This window comes from Cynocephalus volans, chromosome 8 (genome assembly GCF_027409185.1).
Source record: "Cynocephalus volans isolate mCynVol1 chromosome 8, mCynVol1.pri, whole genome shotgun sequence".
NCBI classification, from domain to species: Eukaryota; Metazoa; Chordata; class Mammalia; order Dermoptera; family Cynocephalidae; genus Cynocephalus; species Cynocephalus volans.
Genome location: NC_084467.1, coordinates 13,382,501 through 13,407,941, shown reverse-complemented (window position 1 = coordinate 13,407,941; position 25,441 = coordinate 13,382,501). Strand labels below are relative to the sequence as shown.

General features: G+C 55.2%; 1 protein-coding gene across 3 annotated transcripts in view; it reads right to left on the bottom strand.

Annotated features, from left to right (window-relative positions):
* Nucleotides 1-25,441, bottom strand: part of ARHGEF10L (Rho guanine nucleotide exchange factor 10 like) — a 144,190-nt gene that overhangs the window by 50,175 nt on the left and 68,574 nt on the right. For 2 of the 3 annotated variants that reach the window (XM_063104614.1, XM_063104612.1), the window contains 13 exons: nt 23,407-23,515; nt 19,828-19,934; nt 17,471-17,548; nt 16,490-16,669; nt 15,154-15,270; nt 13,673-13,765; nt 12,049-12,222; nt 8,046-8,191; nt 6,209-6,223; nt 5,788-5,969; nt 2,873-2,988; nt 2,191-2,318; nt 633-733 (listed from right to left, as the gene is read on the bottom strand). In XM_063104614.1, the coding sequence (XP_062960684.1) occupies nt 633-733; nt 2,191-2,318; nt 2,873-2,988; nt 5,788-5,969; nt 6,209-6,223; nt 8,046-8,191; nt 12,049-12,222; nt 13,673-13,765; nt 15,154-15,270; nt 16,490-16,669; nt 17,471-17,548; nt 19,828-19,934; nt 23,407-23,515 (1,546 nt within the window). Of the gene's footprint in view, nt 1-632; nt 734-2,190; nt 2,319-2,872; nt 2,989-5,787; nt 5,970-6,208; nt 6,224-8,045; nt 8,192-12,048; nt 12,223-13,672; nt 13,766-15,153; nt 15,271-16,489; nt 16,670-17,470; nt 17,549-19,827; nt 19,935-20,763; nt 20,942-23,406; nt 23,516-25,441 lie in introns of those variants that run through there. The other variant, XM_063104613.1, reaches the window with a different exon arrangement.

The following is a 25,441-nucleotide window of genomic DNA, read 5'->3' as shown; positions in this document are numbered from 1 at the left end:
GGTCACTGCAAACGTGAAATGAAAAAGACGTGCATCAAATGCTTAGGAAAGCACTTGTCACACAGGAAGTTCTCTGTAAATCTTCATTTATTTATCTGTATTAGTATTATGGGGTGAATAGGAAGAAAAAATAGAAAGAGGCCTTTGGCTGAGAATCAGTTTAGTCCAATCTGCATCATTTTGGGGGGTAACAGGTTTATTGAGATATAATTCAGTTACCATAAAATCCACACTTTAATGTGTGCGGTTTGCTGGTTTCTAGTATACCGACAGAGCTAGCAACCATCACCCTATCTAATTTTAGAACATTTTCAGCACACCCCACCAAAAAAATACCCTTAGCAGTCACTCTCTACTACCCTCTCCTCTCAGGTCCCTGGCATCCACCCATTTACTTTCTGTCAAGTCCCATCAACTCATAGATGGGGAAACTGAGGCTTAGAGTAGGGAAGTGACTTGTCCAAGGTTACAAAGCAGAGCCTCAGTACTCAGAACTCTGGCTCCAGTTGTTTCTCCACCACACCACCTCCCTCTGGCTCAGAAACCTCCCTGCACCCCACTGATTCTAGAGGCCCCAACCTCACCTCTCTGCACCCTGCCCCCTGAGGTGCTCTCCCTGGGGCTATACTCACGGAGTCCGATTTTGGCCAAATGCAACCTGTTGACCCAGGAAATCTTGCTCAGGGGGTTGGGGGTGATAAAGACCACCATGAAGCTGATGGGGCGGCCGGACCTGCAGAGAGAAGGGAAAGGGTAGAGAGCGTGAGTGCCCGGAGCAAGGGTCTGGCTCCCCTGGGCAGTTACTCAGTTCTTCCTGCAATCCACGTGCCCCAGGAGATAGAGCAAGGTCTGGCCAGCACACCCCCAATGCATGGCCAGACAGGCCAGTGACCCGGAAGAGGCTCAGTCCCCTGCGGGAGGAATGCCTCCAGCCATTATGGCCCTGGGAGAGAGGAACCTGGCTAGAGTGGCCGGCACCACCCCCTAGCCTGCCCCCAGCACCTCTGGCTTTATGTCTGGCAGAACCTCTGCAGGCTGTCACTCCACCTGGTCAGCTTTTCACAGGCCTCGTCAGACATGTGGCATGTCCGATCTCAAGCCTTTGGAGGGTGGAAAGGGTCTCACTCAGGTCTGTGGCCAGTGCCTGGCTCAAGCAGTTGCTCAGTAAAGGTTTGCTCCGTGGACACACGAGTGAAGGAAGGAAGGAATGAACGAGGTTGAGCACAAGCTTGGGGTAGCCGGAGGTCACTGTTGTCACCACACTGTCCTCTCACCTTGGAGCAGCAGGGGCCCCTTCAGAGTCCTTTGAGGCCTATACTCCATCATGGGCCATGTCCCCTGGGAGGCGGGTGGGGTGGTGTCATTAACCCTCTATCATGCGGGGAGAATGGGGCACAGAGGGGAAGGGAATGGGTAATACCACTAGGCAGGGAAGTGGCAGGTGGATTAGAGCTCAAAGCTGCTGACTTCCACACTCATGTCCCAGGCCCTGCATCAAACCGTAGAGTCCTGATCTTTCCTTGTAGCCACTGTGCTTGTAACACTCTGTCCCCACCTTCCCTCTACCCCAGAGGCTAAAACCTGGGCTCTCAGCCCCCTCACTTCACTGGCCTGGGCTTCAAAGTCAGATACCATCAGAACCCAGCTCTACTTCTTACTTTGTGGCCTTTGGTCTGTCATGTACCTCTCTGAGTCTCACCTTTCTCATCTGTAGAATGGGGATAAGACCTGCCTCACAGAGCTGCAGGAGGATCAGACAGATACCTTTCCACAAACATCAGTTGAGGGCTCTACTGTGCACGAGCTGCTGTAGTGGGTATTTTGGGAGGAGACCTAGGGCCTGGCTCAGGCACTACACAGTCTGATGTGAGTGAAAAGGACAAGGCACAAATGGAACAACCAATGGCAGAGTGTCCGAGAACCCTAACAGAGGACCAGCTTTACCCAAGGTATGAACAAGACGTTCATTCGTTCATTCATTCATTTGTTTGTTTGACAATCTTTTCATGAGCAACTACTACATGTCAGGTGCTGTCCCAGGCATGGCCCACCCACAATGTGTACGAACCCATTCCCATTACAGCAATCTCGACAAACAGAATGGCTCCAGGGGCCCCCTCTCCATGTGCCCTTACTCCACCGCTGGCAGAGGCAGCAGCCCTCTCCACTCCCAGGGCCCCCTCCTCTCACTTGTCAGGTTTCCCAGGAAGCAGCAGCCTGAGGCGGCACTTGTTGGCCGAGTGGATCTCCTCTTCCTTCACTCGCATCAGCCTCTGCAGGGCCAGGCACCAGTCTTGAGCCACGGTCATGTTCAGGTTCTAGGGTTGAGGGGGCCAGTAAGGTCACCACACAGCCCACTGGCTCCCCAAAAGCCACACAAGATCCGACAGCAATCCAAGCACCCAGAGGGAGAGGAACTGGGAAGAAGTCCTGCAGCCTCAACCGGACTGTTCACTTAGCCCCAAACAGGAGGCCTGCCCACGCTCTGGGCTTCCCAGTCCTGGGTTTAGATCCCACCTGGCACCTCTCCTCCGTACACACCCTCCCAGCCAGCTTCCTTTCCAGACTGGGGCAGAGGCCCAGGAAGGGGCACAAGACCAAACCAGCCACTCTGCAGAGAACAAAAAAAGGCCCCGCAGACAGGCTCTGCTTAACCCAAACCAGAGGGTCAACCTGAACCACAGGCCACACACAGACTTCTAGGCAGGGACACAGAGCTGTAACCACCACAGATGCTTGTGGGAGCTAAGAAGCCAGGGCAACGTCGGGGCGTGGTCCAAGAGAGGAGCCCTCCCTGCCTCAGCCTTCTGAGTCCAGACACTGCCCACAGGGTGGAGTTCAGGGCCAAGAAGACGGGGCTGGCACCACATACCTGGTAGGTGCCATGCAGTGTGCTAATGAGGAGCGTTATCTGCTCTACTACGGCCAGGTCCTTCTGCAGGTCCTGCAGCTCCTGGAAGAGGCGTGGGGGGCCGAGGTACACCTTATCTGGGCAGAGAAGAGACCCAGCTCAGCCTCAGGGGTGTGGAATGCCTGACAAGAAGCCAAGTATCCACTCACATCAAAAAATAAGAGTCATTGCCCTGGGGATGTGGCACTGGAGACATGGAAGGAAATATTACCAGGCTCTTGCTCTGATGGAGCTCCCAGTCTATTTGGGAAGACAGATCCATTCACAGGTAAAGTCTAACACCTGGGTCCATCCAGGCCACAGTCTGTACAAAGGGTCATAGGAGACCATAAGAACTATAAGACCAAAAACCAACTGTGCCTGGGAGAGATGAGGAAATCTCATGGGGCCAGGAGTGTGGCGGGCACTGCCGAGAGGAAAAGAGTGTGTGCAAGGGCACCGTGACCTGAGGAAGCCCATCAGCAACAAGTTCAAGATATAGTGAGGTTCCGTGTCGGGTGCTGGAGAGACAGAGTAAACAAGACAGACAGGGTCCCTGCTCTTATGGAGCTCATGACAGGGGGAGGGGGAGGGGAAAGGCAGCGGTCAATTACCTGCAGACAGTGGAAGGTGCTGGGGAGAAAGATACCAGGGCAATGGGACAGTGAACGGGGTGAGGGTGCCCAGATCTCTGGTGATCATACAAACGGAGTGCAGGAGAGGAGATGGGGGGTGGGCAGTGAGAGATGGGGCAGGAGGGGCCGGCAGGACCAGATGGGAAAGACCTTTAACGCCTTGCTAGGGAATTTCTCTAGGCCATGGTTTCTCAAGCTGAGGTCTTACAGAGACCAAGGGGAGGGGCAGGGAGATCTTATTTGGGGTTTTCATTTAGATGATTACCTAAAATAAAAGATGCACACCCTGAGTTGCCTGCACAGAATGACTTTAAAGCCACGTTCTGCTGTGTGGCGTTGGGGCTTCTGCGGACCTTGGTACTGAACCAGGTGACTTGAATAGTCAACCAGGTAATGAGCAAAGAGCAAGGTGAGTTTGGGATGTGAATGATGCGCTCACACCAAACGAAGGGCACAGAAGGACTCGTCAGCTACCCAAATGGGGGAGTTGGTGGGAAGTGCGGCCGCCATAAGGCACCCTGGGGTACAGCCACGAGAACTCGGAGAACTCAGAAGGACCTGCACCACGACAGCACCACATCCATACTGTGAGCAGTCTGGTTTCAGCAAAATAACATCACCTGTCACATTAAACTAATGCTGTTAATTTGAATTTTATTGTCTTGTAGCTTTATTTTTATTCAATTTGTGATTTTGTTCTGGTTTTATGATTCTTTAAGGGCTGTAAGCAGAAGGAGTTGATTATACCAAGTTTTATATTTGTACATATTTGAATAACAATATAATAAAAAATCATCCCAGGCCAACTGGGGTTCAACAAGAATTTTTTCCCCCTTTTAAGGGGGTCTGGCAATAAGTGACTCTACTTTGAGCAACACAGCTACAGACAGATCAGAGTGGCTGAAGGAGGGGTCCCAGAGCAGCAGCCCCTTAGTGATGGGGAGGGGATTGGAGTAGAGCTAGGGCTGAAGGTGCCTCTGAGAGAGGCGCTGGGGCATTGGGGGTCCTTCCCAGCCCTTCCTGCCTCACAGGCCTGGGGACAGAGCAACATCTGGGCATGGGCACGGCTGTCCCAGTCCCCCAAGGGTGAGGGCAGGTGGTGCAATCGCTCCCTCAGAATTTCCAGAATTGCAGGCGACCCCTGAGGCAACCTCCCGGGTCAGGCAGAGGAGAAGTGAAACCCGAGTGTCCTTCCTGCCTGTGGAAGGCGCTCCTGGGCACGGCGCTCCTTTCTGCCAGCCCTGCAGACTAGCATCCTTCCTGCACTCAGGGAAAGTTTATTAACGCCCACCACGCCCCAGGCTCCAGGCACAGCTACAGTCCCGATAAAGGGAGAAACATCAATGAAAGGATCCCCAGTAAAGGGAAAAATACAACAGGTGGACTCTGAGAGCACAGGACAGGGCCTGGCCCAGCCTGACGTGATCAGAAAAGGCCTCTCTGAAGAAGCACCATTTGAGCTAGAATAAGTAAGGGCAACATAGACAAGGAGAGGGTGACAGGAGGGTGCACTGGGGAAAGGCACAGGCGGGGAAGACCCTGTGGCAGGAGGGAGCGTGGCCCGGCCAGGAACCCGCAGAGGCCAGTGTGGCCATCGCAGAGAGAGGAAAGGGGAGCAGGGGGAGGTGGGAGGCGCAATGGCCTGTATCCTGAGAGCAGCGGGAAGCCACTGGGGTGGCAGGTGACACACACAGGTGTGATCTGCATATTGAGGAGTCGGCTCTGGGGATGGGTGGAGGATGGACAGCAGCGGAGAGAGGGAGAGCAGCCAGGAAGCTCCAGGAGCAGTTCAGGGTGTGAGGTGGCAGCCCACGTGGAGGCACAGAGAAGCGCAGGGGTTGAGAGAGGTCACCAGGCCAGCGCCGCCCTAAGTTAGGAGTCACTGTTCATCCATCATCCAACAGAGTCTGAAGCATACAGTCAGGACAAGGGAACGAGGATCCAGGCAGAACCAGAAAGCCCTGAGCCCAGTCCCTCAGGGTTTAGGGGGCAGGGTGCATGTCCCCTAAACCTGTTGGAAGCCACGCCTTCCAACCCAGTCACCATGTGCATGTGCAGCTTGTCAGTGTGAGGGCATCCTGGAGCGGGGGCAGGCAGTGGACAGCGTGTGCGGTGTGCAGGGCAGAGGTGCAACTGTACACACGCAGGCAAGACTGCGGCTCTGCGTCCAACCACAGTGGGGTGCTGCAAGACCATCAAGAGCCTCCCAGACGGGGCTGTGACCGGGCAGGAGTGAGGGGCAGCGGCAGGGTGGGCACTCACTCTGGGCCTGCCCTGTGGCCGAGGCCTTCTTGGCTCCAGCATGCTGGATGAGCACGTTGTCCTTGTCGTAGGCACCACCATCCTGGCCCACCTCCACCACCTGCACCTGGGGCAGTGCCGTGTTCCACTTCACCACATACTTGGGCCCCAGGGGCACCAGACTGCTGATCTCCAGCTGGCCCCTGCAGGGACATAGAGGACAAGGCCCTGGAGCGCCCGCAGCACCCTCCACCCTCACCCAGGGCCAGCCCAGAGCACCCAGCACCGCTCCTCAGCACACCAGCTCAGCCAGGCTCCACACAGCCCAAGCACAAGGCCTCAGGCCAAAACCAAGCTGGGCACAGCAGCAAGACCTCACTGGGGCAGAAATACCAGATCCAGAATCACATGCCCCAGAGCCCCCAGCCCCTGAACCACCTACCTGTGGTTGGCAGTCCTGAGGAAAAAGAGAAGGAAAAGAAGGTTGTTACCATGACCAAGTGATTTCTGTGGGGGCTGAGACCCACTGGGGGCTGTACACTGGGCTGGATGTCAGGAGTGGAAGAAGAGACAGCCTCCTGGGGGGAGTCATGGCAACAGAGTCCAGGTGTGGGCAGAGGGGACCACACAGAGGGCCTTTCCCTGGGCTGGGCTCTCTGTCATCTCTGATTCTCACAGCCCTGCTAGGAAACTTGTATGTCCCAGATGAGGACCTTGATGCTCAGCTAGGTTAAGTGACTCAGCCCCAGTCACCCAAATTGATTCCCCAAACTGGGCCACCAGCACCCCTCTGTGCACCCCATGCTAGACCCAGAGCAACACGAGGGCAGAGAGGAATATCTGTAATATCCCTGACATCTGCACGATGCTCAGGACATAAATGGGACTTAAGAATTATAGTACTTGAATGAGTGAGTGAATGAATGAATGAATGAGTCAGCCATAAGCACTGCCCTCCCCCATCTGTGAAAGAGGCTTCGCCGCCTGCATCTCCCAACAGGCCACAAGGCAGGGGCTGGGTCTGTACAGGGCTGTGAACTGGCACCAAGTAAGGGCTCAGTATATACCTGATGGATTAACAGACGGATGGACAGGTGGGCAGATGGTGAGTGCATATGTGGGTCCCCAGATAGCCCTGCCTGCTCCCCCCTTCCAGGATACATGATCCATAACCTCGGATACTCCCCAAATCCGCTCTGTGGCAGCGCCCAGGAATGCACAAGCTGACTCTGGGTGCAGGGCCTAAATCAAGCTCCATATGCGTCACCCCTTGTGCTCTAGCTGGGAGACGGGAGAGCCGGGCTGGGACTAGACTACAGGTGACTGTTTTCTCTTCTGGGTCTCAGTTCTTGTTGCCATATTGTTGCTTCTGTGACACTTTTTAAAGCATTGTCAAATATTGACAGCAGATATTCTCCTTAGAGCCCTGATGGAAAGGTCACAGCTGGAGTTCTCAAGGAGCATTTGGTAAAGGGTGGCAATCCCTGACACCCGCAGGGCCAAGCAAGTGAGTGGCCAGGCCAGTGGGGGACGCTGAAGAAGCACCCGAGCCCCAGCCCCAGGGGCCTCAGCTGGTGTGGACCCAGAATGTTGGATCTCCCAATTTTTAAGAGAAGACAAATGTCTCAGCCTTTATGTGAACTCCCTGTGTGAGCTAAACATAAGATTCCTGGAGGCCTGATGCAACCCAAGGGCCACCAGTTTGCAGGCTCTGGTCTTAAAAAATCACTCTCGCCCACAGCCTGGCACTTGGCTCCAGGCATTTTTGCAGCCTCTGACCCAGAACGAGGAACCCAGGCTCCTGCAGGCAGAAGATGCTCCAGGTTGTGGGGAAAGGCAGAGACTCACACTGAGAAGCACTGCGATGTGGCCAGAAGAAAACCAGCTTGAGTTAAAGCAACAGGGATCTGAGTTGGACACAAGGAAGAATCTCTTGAATTTCAAGGTGGTCAAAACCCAGGAGCTGTTCAGTTACTAAATGCAGAGTTCTACAACAGACCACTCTGTATAATGGACAGCAGCTTGCACAAAGGCTGGGGGCTGCCCAATGACTTCCCCAGGTACTTCCTGGCATTGGTTACCAGTGAGTGACACAGCAGGCCAAGAGGATGGGAGAATATCAGAATATCCAAGAGGAAGGCTGAATATCAGAGCTCTAAACCAAGCTCACACAGGACCCCACTGCAGAGAGGCCTGCCAAAAGACTGAGGTAAGTCAGGGTGGGGTACCCAGGCAGGGCTACTGCTCATGGCCACCCATCCTGACCGAGGCCCACTTACTTGAAGTTGATGTTGGCACAGACCAGTATGTCATTGAGCAGGAAGACCCTGCGCTCCTTGGACTTGATCAGCTGCCCACGGTCCCCATACACAGTCTCCGTCAGCGTCTCACACAGGAGCAGCTGCCGCTGGCCAGAGGTCAAAAGCTGTGGGAAGTGGGCAGGAAAGGTCAACATCAGCATCATGGCCCATGTGGCCACACCAACATCACTGTGCCAAAGACCCAGAATTCTCCCAAACTGCAGAAAGGGAGACCGAGGCTGGGAGAGGCGGGAAGGAGGCAGAGCCACCCCCACCCCATCCCTGGGTGACAAGATGCACTGTGGAGGAAGACCAAAGGACCCCAGGTTGGGTTCACCTCTTTGGGGAGGCCTGGGGGAGCCTCATCACCCACCATGGCATGAGCCAGGCCCGGCAGCCAGCACCCCCTTCTCCGGTGAGCCAGACATCACCGTTCCTTCTCTAAGGCACAACCATCACCACCAAAGACACAGCTCTGGAGTCATAGAGATGAGCTCCAACCCTGGACCCTACTCCCCAGCTGTGAAGCCCTCAAGCAGGTCACTTCACCTGTCTGAGCCTCAGTTTCCTCAGCTGTCAAGTGGGGGCAATAACCTCTACCGCTCAGATCACATGCAAGGCAACGAACACATGACCAGGTGTGGCTACATAATGTGTAGAGCCCAGTGCAAAATGAAAATGCAGGCTCTTGTTCAAAAGTTATGAATTTCAAGACGGGACAACAGAGCTTTAAACCAGGCATGGGGCCCCCCTGAGCACGGGACCTGTCATGGCACAGGCCACACACCCATGAGGCCAGCCCTGTGTGTGGCACACCATGGACACTGCATAGATAGCTGCTGTCTTCATTGTGGAGAGGCGTGGCCTCGTGCAGGAGCACCTGGCCTAGAAATCGGTCCTAACACCGCACCCTGACCTGCTAAACAGCCTTGGCCTGTCTCATCTCTTGGGTGGCCTCAGGATGGGGCTGGAACAGATCTGCCATCAATAACGCCACCATCAGAGGAAGCCAAAGACTTTCAAGCCCAAGGCATCTGGACAGGCATTTGCCAATCTCAGGCTGGACACCAAGACCCCCTGCTAGCGCCAGGGATCCCTTGGGAAAAAAATCCCTTTTCCTAACAGGGATTTTTTTTGTGGAGGGAGGGAGGATATTCAGCAAAATTCTTTCCCAAAACATGTGACTCCAATGACAACTATTACTCTCCCATTCCTTCCCCATCCTGGAGGGGAAAAGGACAGATCACCCTCAAGCCTCCCCTGGAGAGAATGCTCTGTGGTTCTCCAAAGAATCGTGTCTCTCAAGTCAACACAGCAAAAAATCCTAATAGTAACAATGACACCCAATGTGTGCCAGGCACTGTGGGTGGCACTTAACGTTCACATCTCATTTAATCAGTTCAGCAGTCCTCTGAGGCTATTCCCATTTCTCAGATGAGAAAACTGAGATTCCAGGGGAAAAGTGACTTGCTGAGATCTATCACCTGTTGAATGACAGATGGTACAGGGTGGAACCAGGCCACGTGCGCATCCCCTGCACCATGTGCATGGCATGATAGGAACCAGGGGAGGCCCCGCTGCTCTTGACACACAGGAGGACTCGGGGAGCCCCACAGCTGCCAAGGCCAGGCTTCAGCAAACCCCCCTATTTTTACAAGTGAGCCAAGTGCCAGTTCATGAGAACACTCCTTGGACTCTGAAGACAGCGGGCCCTACCCAGCCGCCAAGTGTGCTGTGACCCAAAATCAGAAGAGGAAAGTCCCTGGGCTTCTGGCAATCGTCCCCCTGCCCCTTAGGCAGTTTTAAAAAAAAAGAAAAGAAAAGAAAACCCTGGTATTGCACAAACGTCCCTCTGGAGGCTCCTGAGTAGGCTATTTTGAAATAGCCGCTATGGTTCCGTTTCAGGCTACACCCGGTTTCGTTTCTGCTTCTCCTGGGTGATGGCAAGAGGGAAAGCTCAGAACTGGCCAGCACTGCCCAAGGAGCACCCTGGAAACAGGAGGAGCAGTGTGCAGCCACCACTGTTCTCTTCACCACAGCATCCAACTCTCACATTCCTAACTCACCCCTCACTCGATGGATAGGAGAACCGAGGCTCAGAGTGTCTAGGTCCTCGCCCAACATCAGACGGGTCTCCCCAACCTCCAGCGCCCACCGTACTCTACTGTCTGGGTCTCCATGGGGACAGAGTGGAAAGGCAACCTGGGGCAACCACTACAGGATTTATTTCCTTCTCCTGATCAGTCTCTTCCCACAGAACGTGCACAGGTGTATAAGCAAAAGCAAGAGAAAAACTCTTGGCTACAGAAAAAGGAGCTGAAGGCAGGAGCAGAGGAAAGACCAGCCCAGGGGGCCGTGGCTAGACTGAAGCCTTTCTCTCCAGAGACATTCCAAAACAGCCGGCTTAGTGGGACGGTTGAGTCGGTTCCACCTAGGGGCAGGGGTCGAGGGAATGACCCCTGTTGCTCATGCCCACCCTGAGCGATCCTGGATGGGGACATCCCCCCAGGACAGGGCTCTGTCCCCTGCCCTGTCTTTTCTTCCCCAGCTCTATCCTCCTGGAGCAGGTGAAGCAAACCCAGATGCCTTTGGGGCCAGCAGGTAACATTAGTGGGAAAAGGTGGATGGGGACTCAGGGGAAGTGGGCAGCTGCTACTCGGTGACCAGTGCCACAAAAGAAGGTAGTCCAGTGTACCAGCTCTTCCAACCCTTCTAGAAGATCCACAAGTCTGAATTTATGCGACATCTCTCAATTTTCAAATGTTAGTAACCACTTCCATTTTCTTAAAAATACTGTGTGGGCCCCAAAACACATCTGCAGCCTAAATCTGAAGTAGAAGCATTTTAAGATGCAGGACACCTGAAACTTAGAACTGCAAGGGACTCTATAGATGATCTTGTCCCAGACCCGCTTCACAAGCCTGTGGTGAAGATCAAAGACGGTAATGCAGGTTACAGAGCACTCTACACTGTGAAGTGCAGTGCACACGGAAAGGGCAGCTGTCCCTCTTGGCAGTCCTTCCAGGACAATTGTAAAGTTCATGCTGCTGAAATCTCCTTCCCAGAAACTGCCAGCTACTAGCCTTAGTTCTGCTTTTGGGACCCAGTTTTCTTTTGTTTGTTTTTTTTTTCCCAGAAGATGTGAACACCTCCCTATGACCCCACACAGCATCCCTTCTCCAGAGAATGGTCCTCCAACATGCCCAGGGCAGGGTCACCTCACCATGAACCATCCCACCCACCTCCCCCTCCAGTGGGTGAGAAGGTGGGACTGAGATGCAGGACCTCCCAGAGACCAAGGTGCAGCTGCAGGCGGCTCATGTCACATGCTGCTAGGGAAATAGAGGGACTACAGTTTACCAACAGGTGACTCAGTGAGGGGACCTTGTGTTTAAAAACAGATTCTTTACAGACTTATTTGAGATTTTTTCTTACTAAGATCTTCCTACGTTGCAACCCCAAAACATGGCATGGATTTTTCATCGTTCTTCTTTGATGAAGGACTCTCAGGGTGCTGCTTTACCAGCTCCTCATTCACCTTGCAGCAGCCCTGGGGATCAGGTGCTATGGAACTGTCCTCATTTCAGAGGGAGCAAGTGAGGTTCAGAGAGGTTGGGTGATTCCCCTAAGGCCACACAGCAAGCACCAGTGGCAAAATCTGGATTCAAACCCAGACTCGGACTCCAGAGCCCCCTCACTTAACCACAATACTAGTCTTTCATTTCTGGTAGTTTTATTGGCAATTACACTGATGAGCAAAATCAGCTTTTGTTATAAAATAATATGAAAAGTAATGCAATGTGGGGGTCTGGTGAAGAATCTAATCCTTAAGGTAAAGTCTGTGAGCTTAGAGAAGCAAGGCAACGCTCCCTCAGAGAACACTGCCACCTAGTGGGTGGCCACGGGCCAGGAGCGCAAGCCACAGGTGAGGAAGGCTGCAGAGCAGGTAGGCACCCACGTGGGGAGGCCCCGTGGCACTCACCTTATTGAGGCTGCTGCGGTCGCTGACGCTCTTGGTCAGCTGCTGGATCTCGGCCACCTGGTCGGCCAGCCGCTTCTGCTCATTCAGCTTCTCGGCCAGTGTCTCCAGCTCCGTGAGGGCCAGCTGCAGCGAGAGCCTGTCGGGGTGGCCCCTGGGGGTGTTCTTCAGCATGTCCTGCCAGCACCCAGGGAGAGCCCAGACTGAGGACCTTACCCCACAGCAGCAGACCCATTCTGGGCTCCTCTCCCCGGACCCCAGGACCCTGCTCGGTCTCGGAGCCAAAGGGCCGAGGGAGGTCCCTGGCTCTACAGCCAGGAAACCCTGCCACCACTGGAGTCCCCTGCATGGTCCCCACACCCTCAGACACTACAGCAGCCATGTAAGGACTCTGGTCTAGGATCAAAGCCTCACCCTCCACCCCTCCTACGTAGACCAGGTCTGGAAAAGGCCCAGCTTGCAGCCAGGACAATTGGTGTCAGACACAGAATAAGGCCTCAAGAAACAGCTAATGAATAAAAAAATAAATCAATGCATGGCTCTTTCTGGGTACATCCCCGAAAGAATTGAAAGCGGGATCTTAAAGAGATATGTATACACCCATGATCACAGCAGCATTATTCACAATAGCTAAAAGGTGGGCACAACCCAAGTGTCCACTGACAGATGAACAGACAAAATGTGGTCCATCCGTACAGTGGAGTATTATCCAGCCTTAAAAAGGAGGAAATTCTGACACATGCTACAACACGGATGAACCTTGAGGACATTATGGTAAGTGAAATAAGCCAGTCACAAAAGACAGATATTGTATGATTCCACGTATGTGTGATTCCTAGAGTAGCCAAATACACAGATAGAGACAGAAACTAGAAGGTGCTTACCAGGGGCTGGGGGAGGGGGAAACAGGGAGTTGCTGTTCAATGGGGACAGAGCTTCAGTTTGGGAAGATGGAAAAGTTCTGGGATGGACAGTGGTGATGGCTGCACAATAGTGGGAATGAGCTAAATGTCACTGCTTGACACACTTAAAAATGGTTAAGATGGTGATAAACAAACAAACAAATAAGTGCATGGACCAATCACTGACTAATTGAAAAGCAGGTTGCTTACATCAGAGCCCACTCTCACAGCCCAACAGCTCTGAGGACAGAGAGGGAATGCCACTGGGCCCCCAGCCCGGTGGTCCCTCTCAGCTCTCCAGTGGGAGATCAGCCCCTGACTGAGGACCCTGGGCAGCGTCCCACGCTCTCAGGGCCCTGTGTGGGGCTAACACTCCCTCAGACATCCTGAGCCCGTGCTGAAGTGGAAGCCTGAACTGGCCAAGGTCAGCACGTTTACTGAGAATCTTCTCCGTGCCAGGAGCCCTGCAGCTCCTTCCTGCAACCTGGGCTCACACCACCACCTGCCACTCTGTATTCCCCACAGTGGGAGGTGAAAAACAAGCTGTCAAATGCGATTGCTTCCACACTAGCTGTGGACAAAGGTGAGTCCGGAGCCCCACAGCACGTGGGGTGTGTTGTGGACAGTGCACGAGAGCAGGGCCTCCTACCCCCCACCTGGGAGGCTCCCACCAGCCCACAGCCACACCCTGTGAGTCAGGTGGTGGTCTGACTCCCAGACGGTACCTGAAGCAGGAGGATGAACTGCGGGAACCTCTGGATGGGCTTCACCATCAGCCCATAGAGGGTAACGCGGTCCGGGCTGCACACCTGCCGCCGCTGTTGGAGACAAGGTCACATCACTCACTGACCCTCTGCAGAGAGTGCCCTGTGCCCCAGGGTCCAGACAGGGTCCCTGTTCTGGGATCCTCTCCCCGGGCCCTAGAACCCTGCTCAGCATTGGGTCTGAGAAAAGAGCCAAAGGAGGTCCCTGGTTCCACAGCCAGGGGTCCTTGCCACCACTGGGGTCATCTGCATGGTCCTGCACCCTTGGGAGACTATAGCAGCCATTTAAGGTCTCTGAACTAAAGGCATAACTGGGAAATTCAGCAATTTATTCAAGAGGTCAGACTTCTAATAACAGCAAAGACAACCACTCCCTCCACTTAAACTAAAAGCAGATGGGTCCAGGGCCAGGATGCAGGGCAGGGCACAAGGGACTCTTACTGTACTGTCTCTTGCACCTGTTCCACCTCTCCATCTACATGCCTATTACCTTTGTCCCAGCCCTCATGCCCTGCAACCCCACAGCTTCTCCACTGGCCTCCACTTCCGTCTGCCTCAGCTCAAAACTCTTCAATGGCTCCCTATTGCTGGGGCTTGGAGGTCCAGAACCACCCAAATTCAACTCAGCTGCCTCTCGGCCTTCTCTCCTGGGACTCCCCAACAGCCCTCCAGTGCTTCCAGAATCTACCCAGACTTGCTCCCCTCCCCCCACCCTCCTGCCTCTGACCTTTGCCCCACTATCCTTGCACATGGAACACCCTCTCCTCCATTGACACCTGTCACAATCCCACTTTCCCCACTCAGACCCATGTTAGATGGAACCCCCTTGAGAAAGCCCCTCCCAACCCTGTGTCCTATTCAATCAAGGTAGTGGGCTCCTCTGCTGAGGCCCCAGCACCTAGCCCACCTGCATCTTCTACTAGACCGCAGGCTCCCTGCAGGTAGGGGCTCTGTCTGGCTCATCAGTCTGTGCTCCCTAGGAAATCAGGGGTGATGACCAAGACACCCCTTCAAGGAATTTTCCTCATCTTTTCACAAATGAGGAAAAGGGAACAGCTCAGCAACCCCCTGAGCCATGGCCCACCAGAAGGACAGGTCCCAGCTGGTTCAGCCTGGCAGACACACCTGTGCACACAGGTACAGGAGGTGAGGGATTGGGGAGATGACACAAGTCTCCCCTTCCACCCCATTGAAGCTCTAGGATCCCAAGCTGCTTGCAGACACTTTAACTCTTTATAACCCTCCTCCCGGGGGGCAGGAGGAAACAATTTTCTTCCCATGGAACTGCAGGTGCCCCAAAGGAAAGAGGGGAGGTGTCCAGGCCAAAGCCATAAGGTGATACCCAAGTCTGAGGCCAATATGTTCCCTCCTCCCAAGCAGCCTTCCTGCCCTGCCCCGACCAGCACCCTGGTGAAAGGGAACTGGACCACCCTCGGGCCCACCTTGAGGAACTCGAGGAACGCCGGCTTGGTGAGACAGGCCTTCTTGATGATGGACATGGCGTTGGTGAAGTTGTTCACATAGTCGCTGTACACGTCGAGCACCATGGACTTGGAGAACTGTAACGAGGTGCCGGCATGGGCTGGGAGGACCGCGTCAAGGTGGGGAAGGGGAGGGGCGCTCACCCCGCACTCACTCGCGGCCATAAACTTCTCCCAGCACAGCCTGGATGACCCCAACAGCCACCAAGGGGAGTGAACCTGTCACCCTCACCGAGGTGAGGGAACCGGGCTCAGAGAGGTGAAGAGGCTGGCCCGAGGCCACAGGTAGGCCCAGGTGGCACCGTGGGAGAGCCCAGGGGCCTTTGCCTCCCAGGTGTCTTTCTCTAGCTCAGCAGCCCCAGCCTACCCAGGAAGGGAAGAGGAGGGGCTCGGGGAGGGGGAACATTCCTTCTGCTACACTCATTCCTCATTCCTTCCAGGCAATAAAATGCTCCTCGCCCTGCGCCCTCGAGGATGGTGTTCCTGGCTTCTCCCCAGGGTGGTGAGCCTAGAGTTGAATTGCTGAGGGTGGATGGAATGCCTGCAGCCAACCAACCCTGTCACCAGAGCCCCTTGGACACCCCGACCCAGGATGTCAGATATATTTTGTGGATCTATTGAGCACAGTGGTTTTCCAAAAAGTGAATTTTTCTTTTAGCAGAACGCAATTACCTAAATAGATCAAAGTGGAGTTCCACTGACTTAACCCCCCGCCCCAAGAATCTCTGAGGCCCATGGACTTCAGTTTGAAAAACCAGAAATCCAGTGTACACCCTCATTCCACTGATAGGGAACCCAAGTCCAGAGAGGGCCCTGGACCTGCCAGAGGTTGCAAAACTGAGCTGGGAGTAGAACTAGGTCTCCTGGACCATTCCCCAACACCATGCAGCACCCTCTCGAAGCCAAGGTCATGGTCTGTGCAAACATTTCAAACAGTGGTCCCTCCATAAATGCTCAGTAAGGGAGCTTCTGACCTGACACAGGTCACTGCCCACAGTGACTGGGAGGCCAGCTGGTCTCCTGCAGGTATTGCCACCTAGGCAGAGCTGGGACAGTGACCTGGCTTCACTAGCGCCACAGCCTAACAGACAGCTCCATGGACATCCCAGGCACTTCAAGGTGTCACGCCCACCCCCAGCTCAGGCCAGAAAGACTCAGACGCTCTGCCACCCTCTGATCCCATTGGCTTGGACAAGGCAACCAGGCAGAGGCAGGAGGGTGGACTGGATAGCCCCTGGGGTCAGGCTGGCTGTGGTTTTACCTTGGTGGGCTGGGGAAAGAGTCTGGGGACACCTACCGAGGCCACGAAGAGGTCTCCGATCTTCTCAGTGGAATCCCATTCAGCCACACGGGAAGACAGGGCAATCTGGAACATGGAGTGGCAGTGCAGGATCTCTTTCACGCGGAAGAACACCACCTGGCACTTGCGGGCGCTCAGCACCTTGGGTTCCATCTCTATCAGGGGGTTGCGGTAATCCTGCCAGAGGTGGGCGGGGGTGAGGCCAGAGGCCAACCTGCCTTCCTGCCTTCACAGCAACTCAACAAGGCCAGGCAGCACCCAGCAGACTATGGATGGGCCTTCCTGTGGGAGGACACTTACCCTTCACTCTTCACATGTCCTTCTAGAAGGATAGTGAACATACAACCTGCCCCCCATCACTTCTGTGTTAAGCTGGGTTAGGACAAAGAGTCTCTTATGCACCACCTACCTACAAGGAGCTCCGTGGAGGCAGTCCAGGGGCAGCACCAGCCCTGTTTGGCTCTGCTGGGCCCTGGGCCAGTCCATCCAATGGAGCAGAAAGGTCACCGCAAGCTACCTTGGCTCCTAGACCTAGCACTTAACAATAATCCTGATTGTTAACAATAACTCGTTATCTCAATTCTTACTAATAATTCTGATTATTAGCATCCTGATGTGAGAAAGAGGGTGTGATCTTACCCTCATCTGGGGAGCCCCAGGATAATGAGGAGACACAGCCCCAGCCCCAGGGGCTCCCAGAGTGGCAGGGAAGACACGGTCGCTTCCAGACATAAAAGGGGCCACATGCCCTCAACTCTCTGGGGCAGCCCTCATTTAAAACAATCCCAATTTCATTTCAGAAAAGATAGTCATTCCTGTGAACACTGAGGCATCAGGAATTCTTGGTGTCCCCCATTTGGTGATCCTGCTGTCCCCATCAAAGTGCTGGCTTTTGGACCATTCCCCATAAAACTGCCCAAGTCCCCAGACTCTCCTTGTAAAGTGTCCCCCTGGGATCCTCCCTCCCTGAGATCACACCTGGAGTATTCGCTTCAGGGACTCCACGTAGCTGCCCTCACTCTGCACAATGGAGCCCAGGATGTGTCTCCGGACCACCTGCTCAAGCCAAAAAGCATGGTCAGTGCATCCAACACATACCACATAGAGCTGCACCTGCTGTGCTGAGCCCCAGGTGACAGGAGGGGGGCTGGCAACTATTGCACAGAGGGACTGTCCCTCCCAGAGCTGCTCCTGGGACCACTGGGGCCTGGTGGGCTGCACTTCCTTCCGGAGTCCCTGCCAACTGAGAGAAACACGTGCTGCCCAAAGTGCAGAACAGGGGAGGGAGGGCATGTACCCAGTGCCAGCCCTGTCCAGCCTCCACTTGCATACACCGGGGGCGGAGGAATCAGCACCTCTCCTCCACAGTGTCTGGCAGCCTCCCTCTCTCTGGACAACTCTACTAGAAAATCTTTTCTTACGCTGAAGTGAAATCTCAGCTTCCCCCACTTGTTGCAGATGGAATCCTTGAGCAATCCCTCTTACACAGGATAGTTCCTTGGGGGGCCCTCACACCCCACCAGAGGTCTCTGCTTCAGGTTAAACATCCACAGTCCCTTCCCCTTTCCCTCTCGCTGGTCTCTCCTCAGCCTGAATCAGTTCCTCCAAAAGCATGGACCACAAAGGGAACTGCTGCCCCTCAGCTACAGCCTAACAAGCACCTGGTCAAGCATGGGGGGACTCCCTCACCTGGATACAGCAGAGTGTTGGGTCCCAAACTTTGCTGCACATTGGAATCCCGTGGGGCTCTTTACAACATACTGTCACCTGGCTCCCACATTCTGGTTTAATTGGTACGGGATGTGACCTGGGCATCCGGGTTTTTTAAATCTTCCCCAGAAACTCTGTTGTGCAGCAAAGCTGGGGCAGCACTCACAAAAGGTGTTGTATGTGAGAGGTGTCCAAGGGGGGAGCCTATTCTTGATCCAGGGCTGGGAGGGTGACTGACTCCCACTCTACCCTCAACAGCTGTCCTAAGAGTGCCGATCCAGGCACCCATCATCACCAGATGCCAGGCTCTTGCTGCCTCCCTCCTGCCTCGGCCACACCCTTCATGTCTCTCCCCACTGCCCTGCCCATGGCCCAGCCTGACCATGGCCCACACAGTCCCAGCAGGTGGGCAAGGCCTTTTTCTGCAAGCTGGATGCCTTGTTACCAATCCCCAGTGTCCAAGCAGCACCCAGAGCAGAGTTCTGACCCTCAGCACGTGGAGGTTGGGGGCTGAGGAACTCTGACGGGGATTGTCCTGTGCCTTGTGGGATAGTTAGCAGCTTCCCTGGCCTCTACCCACCAGATACCAGTAGCAACCCTGAGTCATGACAACAAAAAATGTCTACAGACATTGCCAAATGTCCCCTATGGGGCAAAAGTCACCCTCAGTTGGGACCTACTGGTCTAGAGTGACTGATATTGCCTGATCCAGGAAATGCAAAAGGCTGCAGTAGAGAGAGACCCAGCTCGTGCCAGAAGGAGGAGGCCTGGTGTGTTAGCGGGAAGCCTGGGGGTCTGCCTGGCTCCCTGACAGTGACTTTCTGCTCTGGGCAGAGCTGGAGAGTGAGTGTCCCCACAAGGGACGTGCTCCACCACGGCTCCAGCCAACTGCTGCCAGCATGGGCCAGCGTGGCTTTATCTTCCTTATCTTCAAAAGAGGCCAAACATCGGGATTTTCTGCCACCCAAAAAGTGGGCAAATCCCTTCTACAGAGCTTGCTGCCCCGACACATCTCATTCAGCATCCTCACAACCAGAGGAACCAGGATCTCACATCCTATTTCATGGCTGCCAAAACCCAGGCTGGGAGGGGAAAAAAACACAACTGGGCCAAGGTCCTAGAGCAAAGCTGCCCGATCTCAGTGTTACACTCTGGGAAAAGGAAGACATCACTTGAAGAGCCCCAGCTCCTGGCATTAGCTCGTGGTGACTCCAAGGCCCAGAGTGAGGACAGGTGGACAGAGGGCGGGGGCTGGGCATCTACACACCTGCGGTCTTCCCTGAGTTAGTTCGGTGCTTTACAGCATCGTTTACTGCAGTGCCTGCCTTCAAACAACACCTCAGTTAGAAACAGTTAATAGGACTTGCTGGTTGCCATAGGGGTGTAGGGGAGGCAAGCGCTCCAAATGCTGGGATTCCACCGCCCCCTAATCAACAGCATGGAATCCGAGGGTCCGATTTGGAAAGCCTGTTCAGCCACTGAGAAGAGAACCCAGGAGGCCCCCTCAGCTGGGGCTCTACAAAGAGCCCTCTGATTGCCACTTCCCCTTCAAGACCAAGACCAGCGTGGCCCCTGGTCATAGATGAGACCTCTGCAGCCCCCTTCCAGTCACTCTCCCCACGTACCTGCTGAGGGCTCAGGCCGTCTGGCATGGGGCCCAGTTCTGGGGCTGGGGGCTTAATGTCGGTGACACTGACCTCCAGGAGCCCCATGTCCTCTTCCTCTGAGTCACCTGGAAAGTCAGACAGGCCGATGACACAACTAAGGTAAGGACAACACACCTTGCTCAGGCCCCAGGAGCTGAGCACCACCCTGGACCAGCCCTGGACTTGGGTTCTAGGGGATGAGCAGCCATCCGGGGATACAGCTGACTCCCTGGCCCGTCCACACACATTCACTGCCAGTCCCCAGGGCCTGGAATAGTCCATCGGCAAATAAATGCCTGTGAGCAAGCGAGCCAGAGAGTGAACAGGGAGGGAATACAATGTAGCATCCTGTGGGGGCCTGGACTCTCAGAATCAGCTCTGGCAGAAGTCACTGTCCCTGCTCAGACCCGCCCGCTTCTGGCCTGGCAAAGCCCTGCCACCCATGTCCCCATCACTAGGCACTAAAAATAGTTTTCTGCTGGACGCCTAAAAGAGGGAAGAAAATAAGCCCCAAGAAGAATGGAACAGTTTGGCTTCAGACTTTCATTTTTTTTTCCAAAAAATGCAAGGAGACCCAAAAGGGAAAAAATTTAACTGGAGTCAGACAGGGAATCCCAGGCATGAGTGGGAGTAGACCTCAGACTTGGACGGAACGAGACGGACAAAGGCCCAGGCCTCTGAGAGGGAGGGGACAGGGAGGGCAGGCAGCATGAAGGAACTGTCCTTGGAGGGTTCTAGCCCCCGCATGAGAGGCACAGGGACAGGGAGAAGGGACCCCAGCTGCTCAGTGGCTCTGACGCCCAGTGGTGACCGCAGGCAGCAGGAAGTGGCAGCTGTGGGCAAGCTGGGAAGAAAGAAGAAGTAGCAGCGACCCCAGGGGGCCGAGGGAGCATGGACACCCAGGCGGGCCCTTACCTGAGCAGGAGATGGAAGAGGAGGAGGAGGAGGGACAGCGGACGACAGCATGGGGGTGGGGGTGGGGGTGGCGAAGGCCCTCCTGCCTGGCCCACATGATGCCCCGGGCATCACTCCGCACCCACCCCAGCCGCTGGCCCCGTGGCTTCCTCTTCCCCCGTGCACCGCCGGGTAACATTCTTGGCCTGTGATTCGAGCCCTGCCGTGGCTATTAATAACGCCTCTGGTGGGAGGGTCACTTTAAGAAAGGCTCTGGGTTCATGGGCGGGGTGGGGAGGGCCTGGGGACAGCCCGCTGGCCGGCCTGGGGGTAGGGACAGAGGCCCAGGCACAGTTCCCAGCCAGACGGCCTGTCTACCCTGTCCTTTCTCCAGATCATCCCAATAGGTTGAGAATGGCCACCCAGCCCGTCTCCTCCCTGGTCAGGGGCTGGTGTTCCTCCAAAAGCAGAGGGAGCACGAACCTTCCCCGAGCACCCAGCACAGGCCAGGCACATTACGGGCCTACCCCAGTCTAGTGTCACACCAAGCACATGGAGTGGTGAAGCTAAACCCATTTCACAGATGAGGAAGCTGCCGCTCCAGTGGGGGAGGACTGTGCAAGGTGACACAGCCTAGATTTGACCAAGTTAGCGTGTGGCCATCTCAGCACCAAACACCTCCATTTAGTGACTGACTGCCCACCAGGAATAACACCTGCCACATGGGGCTCTCTCCATGCCCACCTGTCATCCTCACCGATGCCATTATTGGCCCCATTGTACAGATGAGGAAACTGAGGCACTGAGGGGTTAAAACACAGCACTCTCCAAGAGGGTGCAGGCTCTCCGAGCTCTCCCTGGCTTGAAGCCTGTGTTCCTTCCATGTACCAGACCGTGAACTGAGAGGGCAGGTGGCAGGCGCTCCCCGAGCAAGGCCTCCTTTGTTCCAAGGAGAACTGGCACCCCCAGGATTTTGCCCAGAGGTCATCGGCTGGTAGCCCGCTGCACTGGCATTTCATGTCTCCTCGTCTGTTGCCCCCAAAGACATGAGCTGCACGAGGAAGGGGTTGGGTCTTGCTTCACCCTGCCCCTCCGTCCCCAGTGCCTGGGAACATGCGAAGGGCCCCACCATGGGCATTCTCAGGCAGAAGGAACCAGAGCCCTGGTGGGGACCAGGAGCAAAGGGTGGACACCTACGGGGGGCTTCAGGGGAACAGCGACAGGACGTGGGGAGCAGCCAGAACAGGGAGGAAGGCCGAGAAGGGTCGAGTGAGCAGATGGGTCTGTGGACGGGGGCACAGAAACCAGGCAGAGGAGCCTTGGCCTTGCTGCCTGGCAGCAGGTCCTGGGGTGAAGGACTCAGCGGTTCCCAGTCCTTCAGGCTGAAGAAGACCCGGAGCAAGCCGGGAAGGCCAGCGAGCAGCCAGCGCTCTGGAGCCTCCAGGGGAAGGTTCTCGGGCCCAGGCAAGGCCACACTGCGGTTCCTCTACTGGGACCTCTCCCCCCACCTCCTCCTCCCCCACCTACCTCCTTTCTCCCGCCTATCCCCTCTCCCCCACCTAACCCCTTCCCCTGCTTCATTTTTTCCGCAGAGCTCTTATCACTACCTCACATTATATTAAATACCTATTTATTTATGCATTTAGTTTCCATCTCGCCTGACTAGAACATCAGCTCCTCCAGCGTAGTATTTTTATCTGCCTTGTTCACAGCTGTGTCCCAAGACTCTAGGACAGTTCCTAGCACATAGTACATGCTTAATAAAACTGGTTGGACGAACGAGCCACTGATCAAATCTGACCATGGGATACTTCTGCCTAAAACCCTCTAATGATCAAAGACAAATGGTCAACAAGGACCATGGAGCCCCTGTTGACCTGGCCCTGACCTCTCACCCCCACCCTCGCTTCGGCCAGATGAGTCCCCTCCATCCCTTCCATGTATGTGTGTCCTCAGGCAAGCCCCTGAGCCCCTCATCTGCAACATGGGAACATAACCGCCCTCTGCACCTTGTTTGGTGTTTAGAGGAGTAAGAGTGCCTGGCATGTGACAAATAATCAATCAGCGCTGACCGCCATGAAATCATTTCCTGAACATCTCCCGCTTTCCTGCCTCCGGGGCTGTGCACATGCTCACTCTCCCTCCCAGAGCACCTGTCCCCATCTGCCTGGTGACCTCACACTCCTGCTCATTCCCTGAGCTGTCATTCCCCTATTCCTTACTCATGTCCTCCACACTGCCCCAGGGTAGCCCACCGCACCATTTGTCACCCTGTACTGTCATTTCTCATTTACATGCCTGTCTCCTCCATGGGCCAGGAGCCCCTGGAGGAGATGCTGTTAAATTCACCTCGGTGGCCCTGCACACAGCAGGGGGCGTGGCATTTAGTACGTGTTCAGTGGGAGGCAGGAGGCCAAGACAGCTGTGACAAAGAGCAAGGGCAGGGACGCTGAAGGGAGAGGCCCTGCCCCTCCCAGAAGAGATAGGCCCCACCTGCCAGAGGACCCTGGGACCAACTGGGACATTCAGGACTCAGTCCCCAACCCCCACTGCCCGAGTGGCACCCCTGCCCAGCATGACCTCGAGGGTGTGGAGCAAACACTTGCCCTCCTCCAGGCCCCAGCACAGGGCAGAACACCGGACACTCCAGGCCGGCAGCCTCACCGAGGACATCTTTTCTGTGCAGAAAGGACACTTTGCGCATGACAGCCATCCTCGTCTTCTCTAGCCCGTCCTTGGTCCCGCTCTTGGCGGCCTTCATGAGCTGGGTCATCTGAGCAAAGGCAGAGGGGCTCATCAGAGAAGCCAAGGGAGGGCCTGTGACACCTGTCACCCAGGGCCACCAGCCTCACCAGCCTTGGCCCAGACCCACTCCCTCCCAGGCTGGTGAGCAGCAGAGGCCAGGGCGACAGTGGGGGGTGAGAAGGTGCAGCCATCCCTGGGGGTCTCCCTGCAGGAATCTTCTTTATGAGCAAAGAGAAACCCTAACAGACCCTTCCAGACAAACCATGTGAACAGATGTCACATGATGGAGATGCTGTGACATGGGGAAGGGTAGAGGCTGGAAGCCTGGAGTCCTGAGCCTGGTTCAAACCCCAGCTCTGCCACTCCCTGGAGGCATGACTCTGGACAAGTCACATAACCTCATTGAGCCTCAGTTTCCTCAGGCAAAACTGAGATAACAGCAGTTCCTACCCTAACCGGAGCCTGGGAGAACTAAAAAAACCAAGCCGGGGAAAGCACTCAGAAGAGGAAAACATGCTGTAAGATGCTGGAGGTTATTTCAGGGGCAACTAAAAGGAGGTGGGTATGCACCCTCACCCCATCCTCTGAACCCAAGGAGGAGCCCATCTCTTGCCCCCCATGCATCCAGGTTCCCCACTGAGCCACTGCCTGGGGGTGGAGGGAGGGCTGGAGCTGCCAGAAAGCAACGTGCAGCTTCCCTTGGTGGGAGGGCATCTGTGGACATGGTACAGCAAGCAAGGCAGGGCGTGAGGCACCAGGAGGATGACGGGCTGGGGGGGAGACGGGCACCAGGCGGTGGGGGAGCCCCAGGCCTGAGAAGAGAGCTACTGTCCTCTCAGTCATTCTCTTGTCCCCAACCCCAGCCCTGGCACCTCATCCAACACACAGGCTACACCATCCACTAGAACATTCTGTGATGACAGATGTGCTCTGTATCTGCACTGTCTGATATGGTAGCCACCAGCCACCTGTGACTGCTGAGCACCTGAAATGTGCTGGTGCGACTCAGGACAGGAATTCCTAACTGTATTTCATTTAAATTCGTTGCAATCTACATAGCTGCATGCCTACCGTCATGGACAGTGCAGTTCTAAGGAAACCTTCTTCTTCCTAAAACTCTCTGCTATAAGTGGGGGGCACTAATCTGGTGGGGGGGGGGTCTCTGGTCTCCTCTGTTCTCACTGTCACCTCCAACAACCCTTTTGCCCTCAACTTGAGGACCCAGGCACTTCCTGGGAGTCTGGGCAAGGAAGCCTTGCTGAAAAACCACCGGGAGCTGCAGCTGCAGAGGCTGGGGGTGGCTCTTCAGCCGACTTTCTGGAAACCACCAGCAGCAAGGAAAGAGAAGTAAGTCTCCAGCCCCTTCCTGCATCTATACGGTACGATTCCAGAGCTGTGATTCTAGGCTTTTTGTGGGGAGTGGTCATAACGCCTTTGAGAATCTAATGATAGGTGACCCCAGAAACGGCACATAGAGGCTCATCCTCTTCTGGAGGGTCACACACCCAGAGATCAGAAGCCTCTGTTCCAGAGCCCAGGACCTGTCCTGGCAGAAAGCTAACAATGGAGCTGTCCTATGAACCCCCCGAAGTGGTCTTTGAGGGAATCCTCTGAGTCCCTTCTCTTAGCATTCTCCTGGGCAAAAAAAGAATGGGCAAACTCCCCAGAAGGTGTCCCTGAGTCAACCGCCACCTCCAGCCACTCTCCCCATGAGGGTCTGTGGGCACCCTGGTCTTAGGCTCTGTCCTTCACGTGCCCCTGCCCCTCTCTGAGCCTCAGCTTCCTGAGAAGGGACACCTGTCCCCACCCCGGGTTGCAGGCCTCTCAGGGGTTGTCTGTGAAAGGACCTCACAAACTGTGAATTGTCTCTCATCCTTCTCATCCTGGGGAGGCCCCGGGCTCTGAGAAAATGGGGAATGCCATAGGAGGGACAGCCCTTGGGCTTTGGCATGCA